The sequence below is a fragment of the Botryllus schlosseri genome, chromosome 14, assembly GCF_051294905.1.
Source record: "Botryllus schlosseri isolate E-star chromosome 14, Bs_hap1, whole genome shotgun sequence".
In the NCBI taxonomy this organism is placed as follows: Eukaryota; Metazoa; Chordata; class Ascidiacea; order Stolidobranchia; family Styelidae; genus Botryllus; species Botryllus schlosseri.
Window position 1 is genome coordinate 24,703,020 of NC_137249.1, and position 20,970 is coordinate 24,723,989.

The 20,970-nt window shown below is 41.2% G+C and overlaps 1 protein-coding gene across 1 annotated transcript in view; it reads left to right on the top strand.

Annotated features, from left to right (window-relative positions):
• The window catches only part of LOC145456533 (nuclear pore complex protein Nup98-Nup96-like), a 130,693-nt gene that overhangs the window by 39,261 nt on the left and 70,462 nt on the right, over window positions 1-20,970 (top strand). Inside the window, exons 2-12 of the mRNA XM_080334671.1 lie at window positions 7,666-7,851; window positions 8,188-8,316; window positions 9,405-9,647; window positions 11,119-11,310; window positions 12,713-12,828; window positions 15,394-15,567; window positions 15,636-15,758; window positions 16,714-16,876; window positions 17,775-17,945; window positions 19,182-19,411; window positions 20,234-20,442. Of these exons, the coding sequence (XP_080190797.1) occupies window positions 7,803-7,851; window positions 8,188-8,316; window positions 9,405-9,647; window positions 11,119-11,310; window positions 12,713-12,828; window positions 15,394-15,567; window positions 15,636-15,758; window positions 16,714-16,876; window positions 17,775-17,945; window positions 19,182-19,411; window positions 20,234-20,442 (1,799 nt within the window). The 5' untranslated portion in view covers window positions 7,666-7,802. The remainder of the gene's footprint in view (window positions 1-7,665; window positions 7,852-8,187; window positions 8,317-9,404; window positions 9,648-11,118; window positions 11,311-12,712; window positions 12,829-15,393; window positions 15,568-15,635; window positions 15,759-16,713; window positions 16,877-17,774; window positions 17,946-19,181; window positions 19,412-20,233; window positions 20,443-20,970) is intronic.

Genomic DNA, 20,970 nt, shown 5'->3' on the forward strand with positions numbered 1-20,970 from the left:
TACCCCTTCTAGGTTTATCAAAGTATGGGCCGCAAAGGGTATAATTTTTGGTCAAGACTGTGCCAGTGAGCTGTCTGTTAATATGTATATGTGATATTTGTTCAATTTATTGCAAAAAATCCTGCGATAGTTTTTGCACATCCAAAGTCACGTTTTGGGTACTGTAACCAATAAGCGAAGACACGCTGAAAATATGGGTTCATCATGAGAATTCATGATGCGATTTGTCTGAGACTGGTTTTCTGGAAAACATGTTCGAAGACCGTTGGGATTAACTAGTGTAGGGCTGTGCAACGAGCGCGTCCAGGCCTATGTGACTCATTCATTTCGAGGCCAACCCCTTTCTGCGCCGGGGTGCATGAAGAGTGGAGACGTAAAGTTTTGGCCATCAAACCGATGATAAAATGCTGTGCCAAAAACATACGCGGCGACAAAACCTTGACCAAAAATGACCGATGCTGGATATGCTCCGTTGTCGGCACGGAATAGTCTCGTTCTTGCAATCTGAGTAGAAACATACAGTAGAATAGTATATTCATATTGAAATGAACCCGAATATTTTCGGCTGACACTCGTCAGGGGTAATCGTCAGCAACTAGTAGAGAAATGGAAAGAACATTGTATATCAACAATCGTATCACAAAATATGACGTCACCAATACGATTGATACGATTGTTGCTATACAATGTTGTGAATTCGGATACCGGAAACAAACTTTCAGACCCGGCGGCCATCGCGAATCAGTTCAATGAATATTTTTGTAACGTAGGCCCAAATATTGCTTCTTCTATTACAAAACCTGTGTCGGCCAGGTCAGAGGTGATATCGATATCCCAGTCAATTGTGCTTGAACCTACGACCAAATACGAAGTAGAAGTAGCCATCCACAAACTGAAATCGCACAAGGCCAACGGCTATGACCAAATCCCATCGTGGTTTTTAAAAATGATAAGCCTGCATATCGGTCAATATATGGCCCATTTTTTCAACTTCATGATAGAAAATGGAGTCTACCCAAGCTATCTGAAAAAAGCCAGAGTAGTCCCTGTACACAAAGCTGGGGATAGAACTAATGTCACCAACTACCGTCCGATATCCGTTCTCCCATGCATCGGGATTGTATTCGAAAAGTTGCTCCTCTCCCGCCTGTCCTCATTCCTCGCCAAAATGTCTGTCATTTCCCCTCAACAATTTGGCTTCCGAAACAAACACCAAACCGCTCATGCCCTCCTAACAGTGGCCGAACAGTACTATGATATCTCAGAGAAGCGAAATATGGGATGTAGCATTTCTCTCGACCTAAAAAAAAGCGTTTGACTGCGTAGATCATAAAATTCTCATCTCGAAATTGGCGCGTTACGGACTTCGGGGCCCACAACTTGAGCTCATGAAAAGTTACCTCACTGGACGCCAACAAATGGTTGCGATCTCAGACAACTTGTCCTCTCCTCACCCGGTGACCTGTGGTGTGCCCCAGGGCTCAGTACTTGGACCGGTCCTTTTCACCTTATATGTCAACGACATTTTTGAAACCTCCTCATTGAACACCACACTGTTCGCTGATGATACTCACCTCCTCTCTTCCGCATCTTCGACGGCAGAGCTGGATGCCCTGACTGGTGACCAAATGTCCAAAGTCCATGAGTGGACGGCCCAGAACAACCTTTGCATAAACGCCTCGAAATCGCAATTGCTGACAGTAAATTCAAAAAATAACCTAAACGTTAATATCGCTGATCAGCCCGTTTCAAACACAGATAATGCCAAATATCTCGGAGTTTTACTGGACTCGAACATGTCCTGGAAGAGTCATATTCAATCCCTAGAAACTAAATTATCACCGAAGTGCGGCCTGTTCTACAGCCTTGGGCGCTTCATGCCAGCATGGGTTCTTCTGATACTCTTTAAATCCTTAATCCAATCGAATTTACATTATGGCATCCTCTGTTGGGGGGCTGCCAGTAAAACTGCACTCAAACCACTGCAGAAACTACAGCATAAAGTACTCCTAATCATAGCTAGGGCCCCGAAGGGGCCTGGCTGCCCATCCAATAAGTCGCTGCTGAAGAGATTTGGCGTCCCAAACATAGAAGATATGCGGAAACTAGAAATCGCCAAGTTTATGTATCAGTTTCACTGCGGTCGTTGCCCCGAATATTTCAATGACATTTTTACCTCTGAATCAAAAGCGCACAAGTAGGCCTACAACACACGCGCGTCCACGTCGTCCAAATATCATATGATCGACCGAAAAGATCATCGCTCCATCAAATATGCCGGACCTGATGTGTGGAACAGTATCCCGCCGGCCATCCGACAGTCGACGAGCATGTCCACATTCAAGTCGAAATACAAGCAATTACTACTAAATAAATACAGTCCATCCTCAAGATTACCGGACCACGACTGACCTATCGATCTCGCTTCCCATGACATGCCGCCCTATTTCTTGTCGCATTCTTTTTCTATACTATCTTCTTTACTTTCATTCAGTGTGCATGCCTCCTCTTTACATCGCCTAGGCCAAGGTGAGTGTCAGATTCCATAGACTACTCCCTGTCGCTTCGACATCTTCCTGTATTTTCATTGTATCGCATTTTTGTGGTGTATTGAGCTGATAAAATTGCTAATAAACCAATGATGATGATGATGTTCTTTCCATTTCTCTACTAGTTGCTGACGATTACCCCTGACGAGTGTCAGCCGAAAATATTCGGGTTCATTTCAATATGAATATACTATTCAATTGTATATTGAAGTTCTGTACCTCCAAGAAGCTCTTCAAACATACAGTAGAACAACTTCGACACGCAGAGGAATTTAATTCAACTTAATTGAAATCGCGTGCGACAGACATGTTTTATAGAGCAGTGTTGGGTAGAATTGTGGTGTGCGCGCTCTGTATGTCATAAATCATACATGTCCGTAAAATCGTAGCATACTATACTGTAATATTAAAAATGAATTCCTTTTCATGGTTGAGGCTCGGGTCGCGAGATGCCACAAAAACTCAGATTTTGGTGTTAGTTTGAAAAGCTGCTTTACCGTTATTAAACTGTTATGAATTCTGAAGTTAGATTACGCTGGGGTTACCATACGTCTTGAATTTCTCGGACATGTCCGGAATTTCACTGTTCAAACTAGCGTCCGGGAGGAATTTCTAAAATATGCCAAATGTCCGGAATTTTGAGGTGGGCTCATAATTTTTTCGTAAATCTGCATAAAAACAATCTTTTTTGGGAATATTTATGCTGATGCATGATATTTTTCTTCGCGCTGCGCGCGATTTACTATCACAATTATTGATTTCAATATGGAGACTACCACTCTCGCAAAAACTGCCATAAAATATAAATAAAACAACCTTCATTTACCGGAATAAGCCCAATTGCAACCGCAATTATAGGAGAACGGTATATTCCTAGAGATCGTTAGGCCGTTTAAATGCTTTATTCAAAGATAGTGCTGGTTCCAAACGGGGGAGGGGGGGGGGGTCGTTTGCCTTTATTCTGGGGTTTGCGAATAAGTTGAACGTTATCAGCTTCCAAAATAGCGCGTGAGTTAGTCTGGGCTAAGGTGCTGACTTCTTTTAGTAATTTCAGCTCGTCAAATTGTGATCTGGGCCACGGAACATTTTCAAATTGGAGATGGAGTCGCGACCATAAAAGGTTGGAAACCACTGGATGTGGGGTGTTTATAAAGCTCCGTGGAGCACACCGCGGATAAGGCTGATAAACAATCTTATCGGTAGGACATGAACATGACTTAACGACGTGCGATTAGCCTACTTTCCCTGTATTTTCGAACTCATCATATCCTCCACCAGCTCTACAGCTAAATCTGATCATGTGGACGGAGAGTAGTAACTATATAGTAATATATGGAATGACCAATATTATTGACAGAATTCATTCAAATAATTGAACGACCAGATGCATATAGAAACCAGATTCATATAGCAAGACCCCCCCAGAAGTTGTATCGATTACCCTATAGTGTGAGCTCAAAATAAATGTTTATTTGGGCGGGGAGGGGCTGAAAACATGTGCCATCGGTTCCAGCTAGACAACACACAGCCACATACTCCTGAACGGGATCGTGACCACCTCTGGTATGAGCAAAGCTTTGCTAGTGTGACGTCCTAACTCTTTTTAAAATCCACTAGTGGGCGCTAAAGAGAGTCCGGAATTTGGGTCGCTGAAATATGGTATCCCTAGATTAAGCTAAAGAGCAGAACACATAGTATCGCAAATGCGCAGCTCTGACACGGTCTATGCGCTGCACAGAAAATCGAAGTTGCACACAAATAATCCAAAGTGATGACCTTTTTTTTAGTCGTTACGCATACTGCTGTCCAAGGCTATGCGCAGTGAGTTTGTGAGTGTGCACAGACTCGTCAAAAATTAGAGGGAACATTGCTTTCGACAGAGTGGAGCCTCCCGGATCTTTTTGTGTCAGCTCTCAAAAACGATTTCTCCCAGCAAGCATTTTTCCCTCGCGAACAATAAGCTGTATTTTGGATAGGAGTGCAGAACAGATTTTAAGACCTGGCCATCCAAGCACTATGCAGACGTTCTTGTACAAAACTCAACAACTTGCTTGGCCGAGAAGGGTTTTAGTGAAATAGTTGAAATCAAAAAGAGCAAAAAATGTTGTTAAGTATCTTCATCTTTATTTGTGTAACAATTTTCGGTTAGTTTGTGCGAAAGAAATTCATATTTTACAAAAACAAAGTGCGAATGGAGCTCAAAACGGTTGAAAAGCACTGCTTTAAAGGTGAATGATGTTGTCGGGTCACCATCGAGTTTGGTACAACATAAATTTACTGTTTTTCTGATATTCCAAAATTTTGTTTCTGAATCGTTTGATTTTTTTCGGAGCGTGCTTCGCAATCCTAAAAATATATTATATTTTATATAACTATAATTGTTCAGTCAGTTGGTAAAATGCGAAAATTACTTTTCTGATACGCTAAAATCTAATGCAAAATAACTGAACTACGGTGGATCGTCAATTAAAATATTAAATTCTGGATCATTCTGGTTTGATTAGATCAGTGGTTCCCAACCTGTGGTACGCGTGCCACTATAGTAGTACGCGAATGTCCTCTAGGTGGTACGCGAGTAGATTCTTTTTTTCGACTTTTAAGTGAGTTTTTAGTTCAGGTGGGGTTGATTTTAAATTTTTTGAAGCCGTCGTCGTCGTGGGTAGGGCAATCCCACTAACGACGGCCCACGGCAGAGGTGTCAACCGCAACCTGAGTCGCGGGCTGGATTCAAACGTTTTGATCGCTCGCGGGGCGTAGGCTATCATTCACATGACTCCAATATGATACCTCCAAATCCACACCCCTGTTTTCCAATGGAATGCTTTAATATCAATGCTATGCAAAATAGTATTTATCAGTCAGTGAATCAGTCAATCAGGTTTATTAATATTTTCATCGTTTCAAAACATCACAAGATTGCGATACAATATATCACAGATCATGTGGGCTCTATTCGAGCCACACCGCTATTTGCAAACACTGGAATTGATTAACATTCGATGATTGGCCGATTGAATGCAGATATAACCACTAAAACAGCGACTCTAACGACGATATAAGTAGGAATACTTCTATACTGCCACTGCATTGATGATGCCTCGTTGGCTCTACGTATTCGTGGTGAGACATACGCGGGCGTTTGAAATTTGTTCATTAACTGACCAATTCACCATTCGAGTTTCTCCGAAGACCGGCGCTGGGGCCTCTTGGGCCAGACTAAGGTAAACAGAAGTGCATCCAAGTATGTATGAATTATATTACTCGAGTACCTCCACGTAGCCTATTCTACAACGGGTTCGCATTGTCATTTCCGCTTCTGTAAATACTAATATTTGTTCCATTTTCCAGAAAACTCTGAACTCATTTTTGCACTTATTTACCATCTGAGAATAATGTTAATGTAACCGACTTTGTTCCTGATGGTTACTTGGGTTAGAACTCAACAGTGCTGATATATGGTTGTAATAATCTCAACTTCTGTTGGAAATATGCTGGATTATACAATCATTTTTCAATTTGCTCAGAATAGCCTCGAGGGTCGGATGAAATGGTCTGGCGGGCCGTATGTTTGACACCCCTGGCCTACGGGGAAGAGATCTAGTCGTAAAGCATTGTGATTCGTACCTTACCAAATTCCGTTTTAATATATTTGACACAGAAATTCCAAATGGATCCACCACAGAAAGCATATACTACGCCTTGAAATGGGCAGTTTATTTTCTGTTTCGGTGCCTTCGGCAGCTCAACATGGTGGAAACATTTTTTGACCGCTTTCGGCGCGCGTAACTTATGTAGTGGATACGCGAGCACTGCATAAAACCTCGAAATGGTTCGGGGTTGGAAAAAGGTTGGGAACCACTGGATCAGATTGAAAAGTTAGCAAAATGTGATTCGGATTTTACCGCGCTAGATGTCGCAATGCTAACTTTAGTTACAATGGCTGTCGCGGTCGTGATGCCAAGTTTATCTGGTCAGTGTCTACAATTTATAAATTGGTACCACAGAAGTTGCGGGCCTGACGGAATTGACGATTGCACCAGTATCCAGTAATCTTGGTTGAACCGGTCAAAGTCGAAATTGCAGTACTCAGTGGTACAAACCGGTGTGGCCGAGTCTGATCCGGTGTTAACTTAGACGTCCGGGGTAAATAACCGGGGATATGCTTCTCCGCGATCAGTTAAATGTGTTGAATGTGATCGCTGCTGCGCGGCAGGCGAGGCTTGAACGGGATGATTACGACGGTATCGTTTTTGTATTATGTTTGTCAGTATGCATATGACTATGTATATGACTCTGTTACTTAACGAGCCCAAGCCCTCTAGCATAACGTATTGATTGGGGACCCCCAATTTTGGTAAATTAATAGACTTTTGTAACTTTGCTAGCAAACACAGTATCCTGTACGATGTCCCATGTTGCAGTGCAGATGAATAGAATCTGCAGCCCAGAAATATGGATCCAATCTGTTTTTCTACGTTAAAGGACACAGCCAGGATAGCCGTAGATGTCAGTCTTGCTTGTCTCACTGTCTCTTGTAGACTATGTATGTAAAGATTTGTAATTGAAGATCAATGATCACACTATGCCACTATGGTGTATAAAGATGTGTAACTTGTCCTACTAAGTCAATTGCAATACCGTGTTTGAACAAGGCAACTAAACAACATTCTAGTCTGCAGTGCAAGTCTAGTCTACCAATAATACACCATGGAAATATTGTTATTCATGAAATGAATGTTTTCTTGCAAGTATCACATACAGCTTTTAAAATAACTGCTAATGCATCAATGAACTACGGTATTTGTTCATCCCATTATTTTTTGTGTTGTTCAATAACATAAACGTTATACACAATAATCATCTTCTACGATATTATTTATGATGATGCTATCCCATGTTTTGCAAACCTCTGTCCAATGCTGGTCAAGCTCATGTGCGCCTATTCTTGCCCTATCATTTAAATAGGCCTAAAGTACATTGTCAAGCTGGTGATATGTCATATATGGACTGTGTTCTGGTAACAAAGAGTCTTTTAGACAGCATCCCTACCTCGGGAGCTTGAACATAGTAAACTAAACACACCTTAGCAGATGATTGCATTCATTTTTATTGACAGTGTTATACTTCTCATTTTGTTGATACCAAATTAACTAACAACAAAGCCTCAGCACCAGGGCAAGGATATATCAAGGAGAAACATTTATGCAACTCTGAATATTCTCACATCAGTTGAATCGTGTGAAACTTCCAGAAATGTTCGGTTCAAACCAAAAAACGGGCTTTGGCTCATCTGGCTTTGGAGGTAAGCTTCACTTTTATTTCCTTATGTAGAATCAGAGTATACTATGTGCTGTTGGATACCATATTTTTTTAACTTCGAAATCGCCAAATGCCACTGATTTATATGGTAATTGCTATAATATTTGACCCGCCTGAGTGTCGATTCATTAGGATGTGTACACCGGTGAGGCTATTATAGTCACAGAAATGATGGTGTACCCTCCATCGGCTAAGGAAATTTGTGAATTGAGCATCAAATCGCAGGCCAATTCATCGACATTGAATATTTATTTACTTGGAACATGGTATTCGAGATTTACTAATGATAGCGATCTCAATGCCTTGCTTTTTGACATAGGATTCGGCAATTCTGGCTCTACTTTTGGAAGCACTACCCAATCTGGAGGGTTATTTGGCAACAAGACCAATTCTGGGACATCATCAGGATTGTTTGGGTCAAGCACCCCAGCGTTTGGAGCCACAAAAAGTATGTTGCAACATAATCTTCGTGGAAGATTCTAATCTTCCGTGAAATTTCGCTCCGTTTTTGAGAAAAAATCATACCGTAGTACCGTAATCTAGTTACTTTCTATCTCCGTAATCTTTATAGCCAACAATCCCCTATCAACATCTAAATTTGTTGGAACCAGTATTTGTCGAGATGGCAAGTGTGCGTTCTATATAAATCCGATGCATATACTTGAGAGCTGAAGTTATCAAGTGTTATTAATGGTAATTTGTACAATTCCTAGACAACTCTTGATGTTTGGTACATGGCTATTTTCAATGGTATTCGTATAAGCTTGTTGGTTTGTTTTTGTGGTCACACTCTGTTATGCAATTCTTGCACACATGCTATATCCTAAGTGAGTGGTATGTGGTAGTATTACTTTTACTGAGACTGTTGGTGGTCCCGTATAGAATTGCACTATACTATTCAATAATATATTCATAGGGAATTATGCCCGGATATTTACAAGTTGGAACTCGTACAACAACTAGCAGTAGCAGCAACTTCTTCTATTGTGGTAGGCCTACACTTTATGTTCAACTCAAATGCTTCATTTGAATGCAACAACATTAGCCTATCACAAAATCGTAAATCCAATATGACCCATAACTATGTACGAAATACTTTGTGAGAGTCTTGGAGATACAGAACTTCAATATAAAACTGAACAAGATTATTCACGTTGAAATAGATCAGAATATTTTCGGCACTCGTCAGGGGTATTCATCAGCAACTAGTACAGGACTGAAAAGAACATGTATATATATCAACAATCTTTATCACCAAATATGATGAAACCTACCACACGAAAATTGGAATAATCGATGCCGATGATAACATATTTGGTGATACGACTGTTGATAAATGTTCTCTTTAATTCATTACTAGTTGCTGATGACTACCCGTGATGAGTGTCAAAAGTCAACCGAAAATATTCAGGTTCATTTCAATACGAATAGCCTATAATCTTTAATTGTAAAATATGTGGTGTTATTGAGGCTAGGTCTATGCTTAATAGCAACCCAGCTGTAGCATTGAAAAATGATGATACTTTTGTTCATCAGGTTTCAGTGGTTTTTCTTCGAATAATCAAACTAGCAGCGGGGGATTGTTTGGAACACCGACTGCAAACAAGGGTGGCGGACTGTTCGGTTCCACCGCTAATTCTGGGTCTACCGGATTCGGTGGGACCTCGTCATTTGGCACAGCGACATCTGCTTTCAGTCAACAAAAGACAGGCGGCGGACTGTTCGGAAATACTGGCGGCTCAACTGCTTTTGGAGCATCTTCGTCTGGTGGTCTTTTCGGTGAGAATGGGTTCAGTTATCGGAAAATGATAATAGTACATATAAATATCGTATTTCTGTATGGTACTGGCAAACCGTCGCCACATTGACCGTCGTTTAATCAGCAAGTTCATTGCTTGATCACTTGGCCTCCAACAGATAAGTTGCTTGTATATAGTATGTATGTGGTTTAACTATAGAGCTACTGGGCAGTACTGTCCTACGGTTCTGTTTTGCTGAATATGATACTGATATTGGGCATATTAAAACCAACCTGCGCCATACCGTCTTTACCACAAGGCTAACCATGTTTCCAAGTAGCTTGAGAAGACTCTGCTTACAATTGGAGCATTCAGTTGCATTTAAACACCCACAGACATTTTGAGCAATGTTCAGGCCTGTCAAGAGAATTTCCTTCCAATTGCCCAACTGAATCACTTTGTATTTCAGTGCATCAATAAGGTGTGTTGCACCTAGCTCTACAAACACTGAATTAGTGAATATTTGCAGTGCAGCATTTTCTAAAGCTGGATCTTCCTCTGAATACATTTTCTTTCACTTGTTACGTCAATTACTTATTCGCATCTGCAACTTGAGTCATTTCCTGTCCTAGCACCAGCCGTCCATGCATGGCAATGTAGTAGTTGTGAACACTCTTACGCACCGTTGTCCAAGGGACCGCGCAGTGAGTTGTTGAATGCGCGCAGACTAATTAGAGGGAGCATTGGTTTTGATATAATATAACAGATCTAGCCTCATCTCCGCTAGCCAGGGTTTTGACCAAGTCACAAGGCTCCGAGTCACAAGTCAATCTCACTTTTATAGTTTTGACTCGAGTCAAGTCAAGTCGAGTCATTTTCAATTCAATACCGAGTCAAGTCCGAGTCCAAGTCATCGAGCAGAGGGTTGAGTCCGAGTCATGGTATTATGACTCGAGTCTGAGTCCAAGTCATTGTGTTGACTGCTCAGTTTCCTGTTAAAGTCTCGTTAAACCCACTTTTTATAACTCTGCTTGGTGACATCGAATGGTTCACATATAATGTACTAAGTTCACTATTTTTTGTAATTTTTGGTCGCATTTTCAAGTATCAGAACCAATAGACGAAATTCCAACAGTGTGGTGACTTTACTATTCTTCGAAATCACAATGAAATGTCGGTCTTGGCCGTGTGAGTCTCGAGTCATAAGACTTGGTTCGAGTCATGCGCAATCACACAGATTGACTCAAGTCGAGTCATTTCCATATTTTAATAAAATGACTCGAGTCAAGTCAAGTCATCAGAAAATCGTGACTCGAGTCGAGTCATTACAACCCTGCCGCTAGCGCAGCATGGTAAAACCTATTATTTTTCGCTTTATGTCCAGTATGGTAATGGAGGCTGTCATAATCAGCACAGTTTAAGTAAATTTCTTCTTCACAGTGTTTTTGAATATCTGAATATTGAAATTTCGATAGCATGTGTTTAGTTGGCTTCGTAAAATTCCTTTACAGGCTTTTCTGGACAGACCCAGACTGGTACCGGTGCCATCAAGTTCAACCCTCCTACCAATACTGACACGATGATGCGAAGCGGTGTGCAGACGACGATCAACACCAAGCATCAATGTATCACCGCCATGAAAGAATATGAAGCTAAGAGTTTTGAGGAACTCCGTGCCGAAGATTACACGGCTGGTAGAAAAGGTAGGGCTATTCGTTAGATTCTTACGAGATAGGCCTAATATTAATGGTGTAGCAACGCCACGCAATTGATAGGGATGGGCACAATGTCTTGAGTACTCAAATCTGAATCGAGGATGGAGTATTAATTCTACTGGTTCAAGTCGAATTTTTTCGAATACTGAAATGATATGCACCTTGCCACTAGGAGTTAATTTAATCGTGAGAATCATACTTTCACTACTATTTTTTACTGTGGGAGGCTGGAAACCTCGACTTGCCGTATCGCAGCACAACAAACATATGGTACCATGCTATTCATGTTGGCGAGAATAAAAACAAAATAACATAGGGTGTGGGAGCTACCGAGGTCTCATGTATTCGATTTTTCCCAGCCCCTAGTAATTGATCAGCAGCCTCAATTATTCTGAAGATAATTGTGGATACAGGCCGGTGTTTCTTACACCTTTTTGCAGAACACCCTATCTAGTGCAACAATTCAGGTACAAAACACCCCTAACCACTGTTCCCTCTAAGCTGCGCCCGCGCGCAATTGCGCAGTGCTGACACGGTCTCTGTGCACAGAAAATCTAAGCTGCGCGCAAGAAAGCCGAAATGATGAGCTTATTTTTTTAGTCAACACCACAAAATTAACGAGAATAGTGGGTAATTCGTCAGTCCAATCAAAGTGATGACCTTTTTGTTTTAGTCGTTATGCATTGTTGTCCAAGGGACCGCGCAGTCAGTTGCAGACTCACGAAAAATTAGAGGGAGCATTGCCCCTAACCCCTACAAAAAGTTATTCTGTATATTGTACACACAAACTATGGCGCTTATGGCCTTTATAAGTTGATCCACTGCATGGCAGCACCATAGGCTGCAACCATGTAGAAATTTCAGGATAGACACAATCAAGGAGTAAAATAAAATGAAAGGTGTAATGAGAGAGAGGCATTTCGCTGTGGTGCATTATGTACTTGAAAGCCCATAGACTGCAAGAAACTTCAACAGACCACACTGGCTAATCATTATGTTTGTAGATTGATTGGTTTGTTAGAAAACTCATTGTGGTCGCACTAATGCACAGTGTTGGTGACAATTTCAGTGTGAATGCGCCTTGTACTACCGTACTGCGAACGGTGTGACCTCATATTCGTATTTCATATATCTGTTCTTAGTTCATAAATGAAGCTAGTCATTTTCCAAACAGATTTATAGAGTACATGACGCCCCCTTTTACTTTCTGCACATTCTCCCATGAAAACTTGAAATACCTGCAGTTTGTAGCTAGCGCCCTCCTCCAGAGCGCACTGGGTAATGACGCCCACATTTGGAACTGTAGATTTAGGCTAATTTGCCAATTTTGGAAGGCTCAGTTTCATTTGTTGAATCGACCACCTCACTTTTCACATCCTTATTGTTTTAGGTGGAGGTGGGAATAAGTCTGCATTTGGAGCCTCCGCATCGACCGCAGCTTCTGGTGGTTTTACGTTTGGAGCAACCAATTCAAATACTTCCGGCGGCCTGTTTGGACAGCAAAAGGTTTGAAATACTTTATTTTTTTCAATGGAAAAGCTGATTAGCAAATTGCTTTTGAGGATGATAATTTTCAAAATGCACAACTAGAACTAGAACTAGAACGACAACTGACTACCTTTAAAAAATCCTCAACTAACTAATAACACATATTTATTTACTGAATTGAAAATAAGCTAAGAAATGTTGGAGATGGAATTGACATAAAAGGCGGGTTCGAGTTTGAAAAGGGAGTTGTTACAGTTTCCATCCACTGGCTACTCCTCTGTCAGTGGTATAACACTTTAGAGGGGTTATGTCTCTGTGAATATAACTCAGACGAAGTAGTTGTCCCAATATAGGCTGTAGCTGTCTGGTACTTAACTGAGAGGCTGTCCCTGGTGTTGCTGTCATGATATTCTTCGTACAAGATATAATTGTTCATTAGGGTTGTCCAAAATTTGGAAAATCTTAAAAAGTCTTCGTGATTGTGTCACATTCTATAGATTACTGATAAAAAACAATAAGTAGCCTGAAAGAAGCTTACAGAAATGCCGTTAAGATTTCGGTCAAAGCGTTTGAAAGTAGCTGCTCAAGAATGGGCGTGCCACCGACCATAGAACGGCGAGAGGACTAGTAATCAAAATACAACAGCTCTTGATTGGCTAATCGGCTATGCTCCAATGATCACGGCAGCAGCAGCTTGCTGATTAGGTGTTCAAGAAGTCTGCTACCGGCGGGGATTCTGAGTGCGCGTTGTTAGTATTTTGGCAGGTGATGATTTAAGATTAATTCTGGACATGTTGAGTTACGAAATACATGATGAACAAACAACACCTGCTTCACAGAAGCTTCTACAGCATGACTGCTTTATTGTGAAGGAAACCTAAATGCCGTGTTTTCATCGAGATAAAGCAAAGGCGCTTATGCGAGTGTTGAGCGAATTCACCGTTTCAGTACGGATCCATCATCAGTGAATACAAATATATAAAGCTTAACAATGACACTACTTTGTGTGATGTTATTGGGCTGAAGCTGTAGTATATAGGTGACGTTTTGAATGCTCTAGGGATCGGCGGAATCAGCCAGTTATGCTTGGCACTTATCAGATGCTTACAGCAAATGGAATGCAATTGTAGGCGTTGTTAAAGTCATTAATGATAGTGCAAAGAAGAGGCGGTAACCGGTAATGTACGCATACTCGCACTGGCTATGCTGGTCCAGGCATTGCTGGATATGGTATGCCAAAGTCTTTATTGATCCCGCTGAAAAGAGGTGTGAAGAAAAGCACAGACTATGCTGCATATAGTATCCCACATAGTTTGGATATCATATCCAGCATAGCCTGTGCCTACCTTACACCTCTTTTCTGCAGCATCATTAAGGACTTTGACAACTCTTATAAGTGAATTTAATTTGCTGTAAGTATAACTGCCAAGCATAACCGGCCGATTCAGTCGATCCCTAGAACCTTCAAAACTTCAGCTATATACTACAACTTGGGTCCAATAGGATCACGCAAAGTATAGTGTCATAGTCAAGCTTTATATTTGTATTCACTGATGATGTATCCCTTCTTAAACGGGAAATTCGTTCACCACTTCCATAAGCGCCGTTGCTATTCCTCGATGAAAGCACGGCATGTAGGCTACAGCCGCTTCGTTCACAATGAAGCAGTCTGCTGTAAAAGGTTTTGTGAAGCAGGTGTTGTTTGTTCATCATGTATTTCGTAACTCAACATGTCCTGAATTAATCTCAAATCATTACCTGCCAAAATACCAACAATGCGCACTCAGAATCCCCGCCGATAGCAGACTTCTTGAACACCTAATCAGCAAGCTGCTGCTGTCGTGATCATTGGAGCATAGCCGATTAGCCAATCAAGAGGCGTGGTTATTTGATTACTAGTATTCTCGCCGTTCTATGGTCGGTGGCACGCCCATTCTTGAGCAGCTACTTTCAAACGCTTTGACCGAAATCTTAACGGCTTTCCTGTAAGCTTCTTTTCTTTCAGGCTAATTGTTGTTTTTCATCAATAATCTATAGAATGAGACACAATCACGGAGACTTTTTAAGATTTTCCAAATTTTGGACAACCCTATTGTTCATACAAAGTTTATTATACGTATCGCAGTAGGTAGCATAGAGTCTCATCTCGATTCTGCTCTTACACGAGCTTATAACTACACGAGATAATTGCAATGGGAAGTCATATTCGTATGCTAATATGGGGACGTGAAAATACACTGTTGTCAGACACCCTATACCGCTACAGTGGTGATGACTAATTGACCATGGGGCAGCAAAGGTGGTAAGAAGTTAAGAACATCACAAAACAGAGAACTGGTATCACGATTCACACCAAATGTTTTCTAGTTGTTATACGACTCAGTTGGAACTTGAACTACTGACTTTTCATGATCCGCAGCTAGATCACATGTTGTAGATAACATTCATACACATAGTGCAGAAATCGTAGGAATTAGTACAATGACTCCAACAGGCAAGACTGGGTCCATTTCGGTGCTGAATCAGCGCTTATTTAGATACCAATATCGCAGACTTTGGACACAATTATTTCCTGATTTTCAGACTACCGCATTCGGATCAAGCACTTCGGGCGGTCTGTTTGGATCCAACACCAGCTCTACTGGCGGGGGGATGTTTGGCGGAAATAAAGCGTTCGGATCGACCAACACCGCCACCGCCTCGACCAGCGCTTTTGGGGGATTCGGCTCGACAAACACCAGTTTCGGACAAAAACCGGTAAATTGTGTTTTCTATACTTTTTGAAATGTATGTCACACTAAACATTGGGAAATCTATTTTGATAGACGAGTGGTGGACTTTTCGGAAACACCACGTCCAACGCCAGCGGTGGTCTCTTTGGCAGCACAAATACGCAGAGTAGCACGTTTGGATCCAGTGGCTTTGGTGGTTTTGGTGGTAACACGCAGGTGATTATCTGCCATGTCGGTGGCCTTTAACGCAATCCTTAAGATGTCAGGTTCTTTATTGAATTGCAAGATTATTGTTTGCAATTAAATCATATATTCATATTGCAGTAAAATTGAATATTTTGACACTTGGGGGGTAATCGTCAGCCAATAGTAGAGGATTCCCAAGAATATGCAATGTATAACATAACTTAATGTTGTACATTCTTTTCAATTCTCTGCTAGTTGCTGACGATTAACCCTGACGAGTGAGTGTAAGTGGAAAATATTCGCGTTCATTTAAGTATCAACATATAATTCAATTATATGCTGATGTTGTGTGCTGCACCTCTACGGTAGGGTTAATATTGACAATATGTAGAAAATCTCACCGTTTCCAAAGTTACCCCACTTGCAGCCTGGGTAACTTGGACAAACAACATCAAGAAAAATTAATTTATACAAAATTCGAATCTTCAGTTCCATGGCCCCAAAATTCTCCTGCAGTCTGGTATTCAAGAGATAACAAGCAAAGTCGTGAAAACTTGTTTGAATTACCCCTCCCCTTACTTTACAGTCTCTAATTTCACGATTCTGGTGAAGTCCATGATAATTGTCCGGGAATCATTTATGTCAACTTCTGTTTTTTGTATAAGAGGCAAGGATGTTTGATGCGTGAATTGAAATGGTGTAGGCTACCTATTTTATTTTATATTATTCACCATTCACGGCTAATGAGCTAATGATAGGACCTTTTCATCTGCAGGTTATGTGTCAATGTTGAAATTGTCTTCATTTCCGCTTATAGCAGTAATTACAATGTGTATAATTTAGTAGTAGCAGTGTAGCACAAACCACTGCTCCAACTGAGTTGGCTATTTTTCCCATTCTTGCTACCCTGTTTTTGTGTCTGATCACAATCGTTAGATTCTCTGTTTCGTGAATTAAAATGACGTTTATTGAAATTAAATTCCAGAATTCGCTATTTGGGAACAAAAGCACCGGATTTGGCGCGGCCACAACGCAAGCATCTACGGGCGGATTCGGTGGCGGCGGTAGCTTGTTTGGGAACACCAACAAGTCAACGTCTGGAAGTTTGTTTGGAAACACCTCGTCGTTTGGCACCGCGAACAACTCAGGTATGCGGGTGTCATTTTTGATTAATGGTCTTATTCGAACCTGCTTTTGCTATCCGTTAGGGCTGTATACAATAATTTGAGTGCTCAAATTAGAATCAATTATCAACTGTAACAATCTGTCTGAATAGAGCGCTAATATTTCACTCTCCTCGCTCTCACAACTATGAGTTATTTTATTGAAGAGAATTATATTCCAGCTAGGTACTGGAATTCTTCAAACTATCCCGATATCCAAAACATGGATCAGAAAACTGCTGATGTCGCTGCGAAAGCAGCATTTCTGTGAAATAATGATTGACCATCAGCATTGTCATAAGAGTGACACAGATATGGGTGAAAATAAGGAAATTTCCAAGTCCTTCATACTGTTATGATGTCGTAATGAGCGGTACTCGCAAACTTGACTTGACTTGAAGCCTAATGATCAATTTAAAATCACATCCCTTAGGTAGGCGCTACTTGGTTATGCCCAGCTCTGCGTATCCCTGACAAATTTATGGATTTCAATGATGGATAAATCAATGATATAATCTTTTAAGATAGCAGATATTCTCCTCTGGTATAGAACATTGTTTTGTGAGTGCAGCATGGAGCAGTCTGCAATCATCGATTTACAGAACTGAATTTTCACTATATATGTTTTGCTATTATAGAATCAGCTAGGTTTCAATTGAGGTAGACATACATATGTAATGTCAATTGAATTCGAGGCATCGTTAGCATGTTTTCTGTTACTATAACAATGCCAGCTTTAAAATGAACAGATCTCTGTTGTGTGAAAATAGCATTTGCGAATACATTTCCTCTTTGCATGATGGTATTTGTTGTCAAAGGCAATGGTTTTATGTGTAAAACTGCTAGTTTAGGAGGAAAGTCTGAACGATACACAATATTTCAGGTTCTTTGTTTGGTGGAAATAAATCGACAGGCTTTGGAAACACGGGAGGCACGATGTTCGGTGGTGCTAACAACGCTACAGGCGGCAGTCTGTTTGGATCCAACAATAAAACCGCGTTCGGCAATACCACACTGGGTGGCACTTCCGGGTTTGGGGCCAGTACAGGCTTTGGTGAGTTCAGTAAATACGTTACACTAGTTCTCGTCACTTCTATAGATCGAATCCATGGTTGGGATCAGCCGATTCAGATGTTGGTGTGTTGATATTTTGAAGCTAGACTTGCAGATTAGGCAGGTGGTTCAAAAAATGATGATGAAGTAAAGAAAAAGGTAATCGTTGTCTCAAACATAGACCATCGCAAGCAGTGTCAGAGATAAGTAGGGTGCCCGTGTTGCTGTGACGACAACAGGTAATCAAGCGGGTTTTCCCGAAAAATTTTGCTTCACTTTTCAAAACTGTAAAACACAACCTCAATGGGACGCGAAATCAACAAATAATATATCGTTGGATTCAGAATTTCAACGCAGAACCTACCTACTAAGCCACGAAGCTACACGAGAGCAGGGCGACCGAGCGTGTATACTGTATATAATTGAGAAGACAAGATAACCATGTGAAAATAGACAAGTTTTGGTTACGTCCTTAATAGAGTCCATAAGGTATACCTAGTGTGAATAAGTACGTGCTGTCCACTGCAGCAGAGATGTCATATTTCAAATAAGTGATGAGTGGCTGCTTTTGCTCAACTAATTCGATTGACACCATCAAAACATGGTAGCGCGTTTCACTGTAAGCTGAGTTGTTTGAACTGGCAGTTTCAAAACGTGAAGCAAAATTTTTCGGAATTGTCGAATCGGAATTGAGTGTTAACTCTATATTTCAAGTATTGAGGGGATGCGAGATGATTTTCAAGAGTATTGAAGGTATACGTTTGTTACGACTCGAAAGTTGATTGTATTTCGAAGTTCTGTACCTCCAAGAAACTCTTCAACGAGAATTCTAGTTTCAAAAATATTTTCCACTTTGTAAGACTGTAGACCACTAATTGGTTGTATCACATCATACAAAACATAGTGTAAGGCTACACGCATTAACGGAAATGACATATCTGTGATGTCATCATCAACCCACAGCATTGTCACAAGGTATAACGAAATAATTATGGTTGAAATAATATCAGTTTATCTTCATTGGGATGTAAGACTGGCCTGCGTTATATACTTTGTGGTAGCACGAAAGGCACATATTCGAACTTTCCACATCTTTTATACTGTCATGACGTCGAAAACTCAACTTGACTCGAAGACTTATACTCAATTCTGACTCGAATCAATCTGGTACAGTCCTGGTCCCGAATGATCAACAGATCTGTTAGTTCGGTTACTATTCTGTTATCGGTATTTTCAGGTACCGGGAGCAGCGCTTTCAACTTGGGAGGCTCCTCGGGCTTCGGCGGTAACAATGCGGGTTCTACCTTCGGAAACGCAAATGCCGCCGGTAATCAGCAACTGACTCTGGGTTCGTCCAATCAGTCGTCGGCGGAAATTCAGCAGCAAATCAAAGCGCTCTTGACCGCGCCGTTCGGGGACTCGCCTCTGTTCAAGAATCCCATCGATGACCCTAATAAAAAGAAAGAGGTGAGCAGGCGGCGGCCTCACTCATTTTTCTGCCCGTCATGCTAAACGCTTGTAACCAATTCACGAGGCTCCAGGTCAACCGCATTCTTAGAGTTTCGGCTCCAGTCAAGAAATGAAAATAACCAGGGTTGTAATGACGCAGAGTCACGATTTTCTGATGACTCGAATCAATCTGTGTATTGACTCGACTTGGACTCGAGTCATTGCGCATGACTCGAACCAAGTCATATGACTCGAATATCAGACGGTCAAGACCGACATTTCATTGTAATTTCGAGGAATAGTGAAGTAACCACACTATTGGGATTTCGTCTACCGGTACTGGTACTTGAAAATGCGACCAGGAACTGCTAAAAGTGAGGAATATGAGTATATTATAAATGCGAACCATTCGATATCACCAAACAGAGTTATAAAAAGTGGGTGTTCAGGACTTTGACTGGAAACTGAGGAGTCAGCACAATGACTTGGACTCTGACTCGAGTCATAGTACCATCTGACTTGACTCGGTGGTGAGTTGAAAATGACTCGACTTGACTCGAGTCGTAACTATAAAAGTGAGATTGACTTGAGGCTCGGAGCCTTGTGACTTGGTTACAACCTTGAAAATAAGTTGAGTCAAGGTGAGTGAAGAAAATATCCAGACTTTAATTGGATTCGGGTCATCGCCACCCTGAACTAGACGTGCTTCTTGTCTGAACTACCTTTTTTATGAAAATTATGTACGCCCATAAACTTTGAAAGCCTCTTTTTGGGCTGCACGTTTCACCATCTGCTAATCTGCAGACGCATAATTCGCGTCATTTTGTGCATGAATTTCAGGTGCTCAAGCCGACCAATCCAGTCGCCCAGAAAGCCGCGTTGCAATCGCCCCTTTATCGCGTGTCACCCGGACCTTCGCCCAAAATCAAGCCAAAGGCGCTCCAGAACGGGATGTTGAACTCGTCGTCTATCGGGAAGAGCCACAGCTTGTTTGCAGGCCTCAAGGAGGAAGAGGACTCCGTCGCGAGCAGCAAAAGCTTCTTGGGAAGGTACGTTTGAGTATCGAATCATGCACTGATATTGGAATGAACCCGAGTATTTTCGGCAACTGGCAGAGAAGTCAAAAGAATTGACAGAACTTGGTTTATTGAAAATCCTGTCACCAAATATGATGTCGCCGGCATAAAATATTCGTATAATCAAGCCGGACAGTTAACTTAATGCAGTGCTTCTCCGCCTATTTCAGTTCACAAGCCACTTCCATTGCAAGATTTTTGATGTGACTCGTTATGAGATGTGATCAAATGAATGAGAAACAAATTGAAAGAGAAAAGATACAATGTATCGGTTACCCCCACTCTTTACTATTATTGCAAAAGTTGTGCTTGCATATTAGATATTGTCAGATCAAGTTTAGTCATGATTGGCTTGATTTTCCTGCTCTGAAAATATACATGAATACCAGAAAATAGGGGTGCACCTATTTTCGACAGACCACAACACGTAAGATCGTCAATGTTCCAAAAGTCTTCTATTTATATCTATAGAATTGCTATCATATCAATTAGAAGATTCCT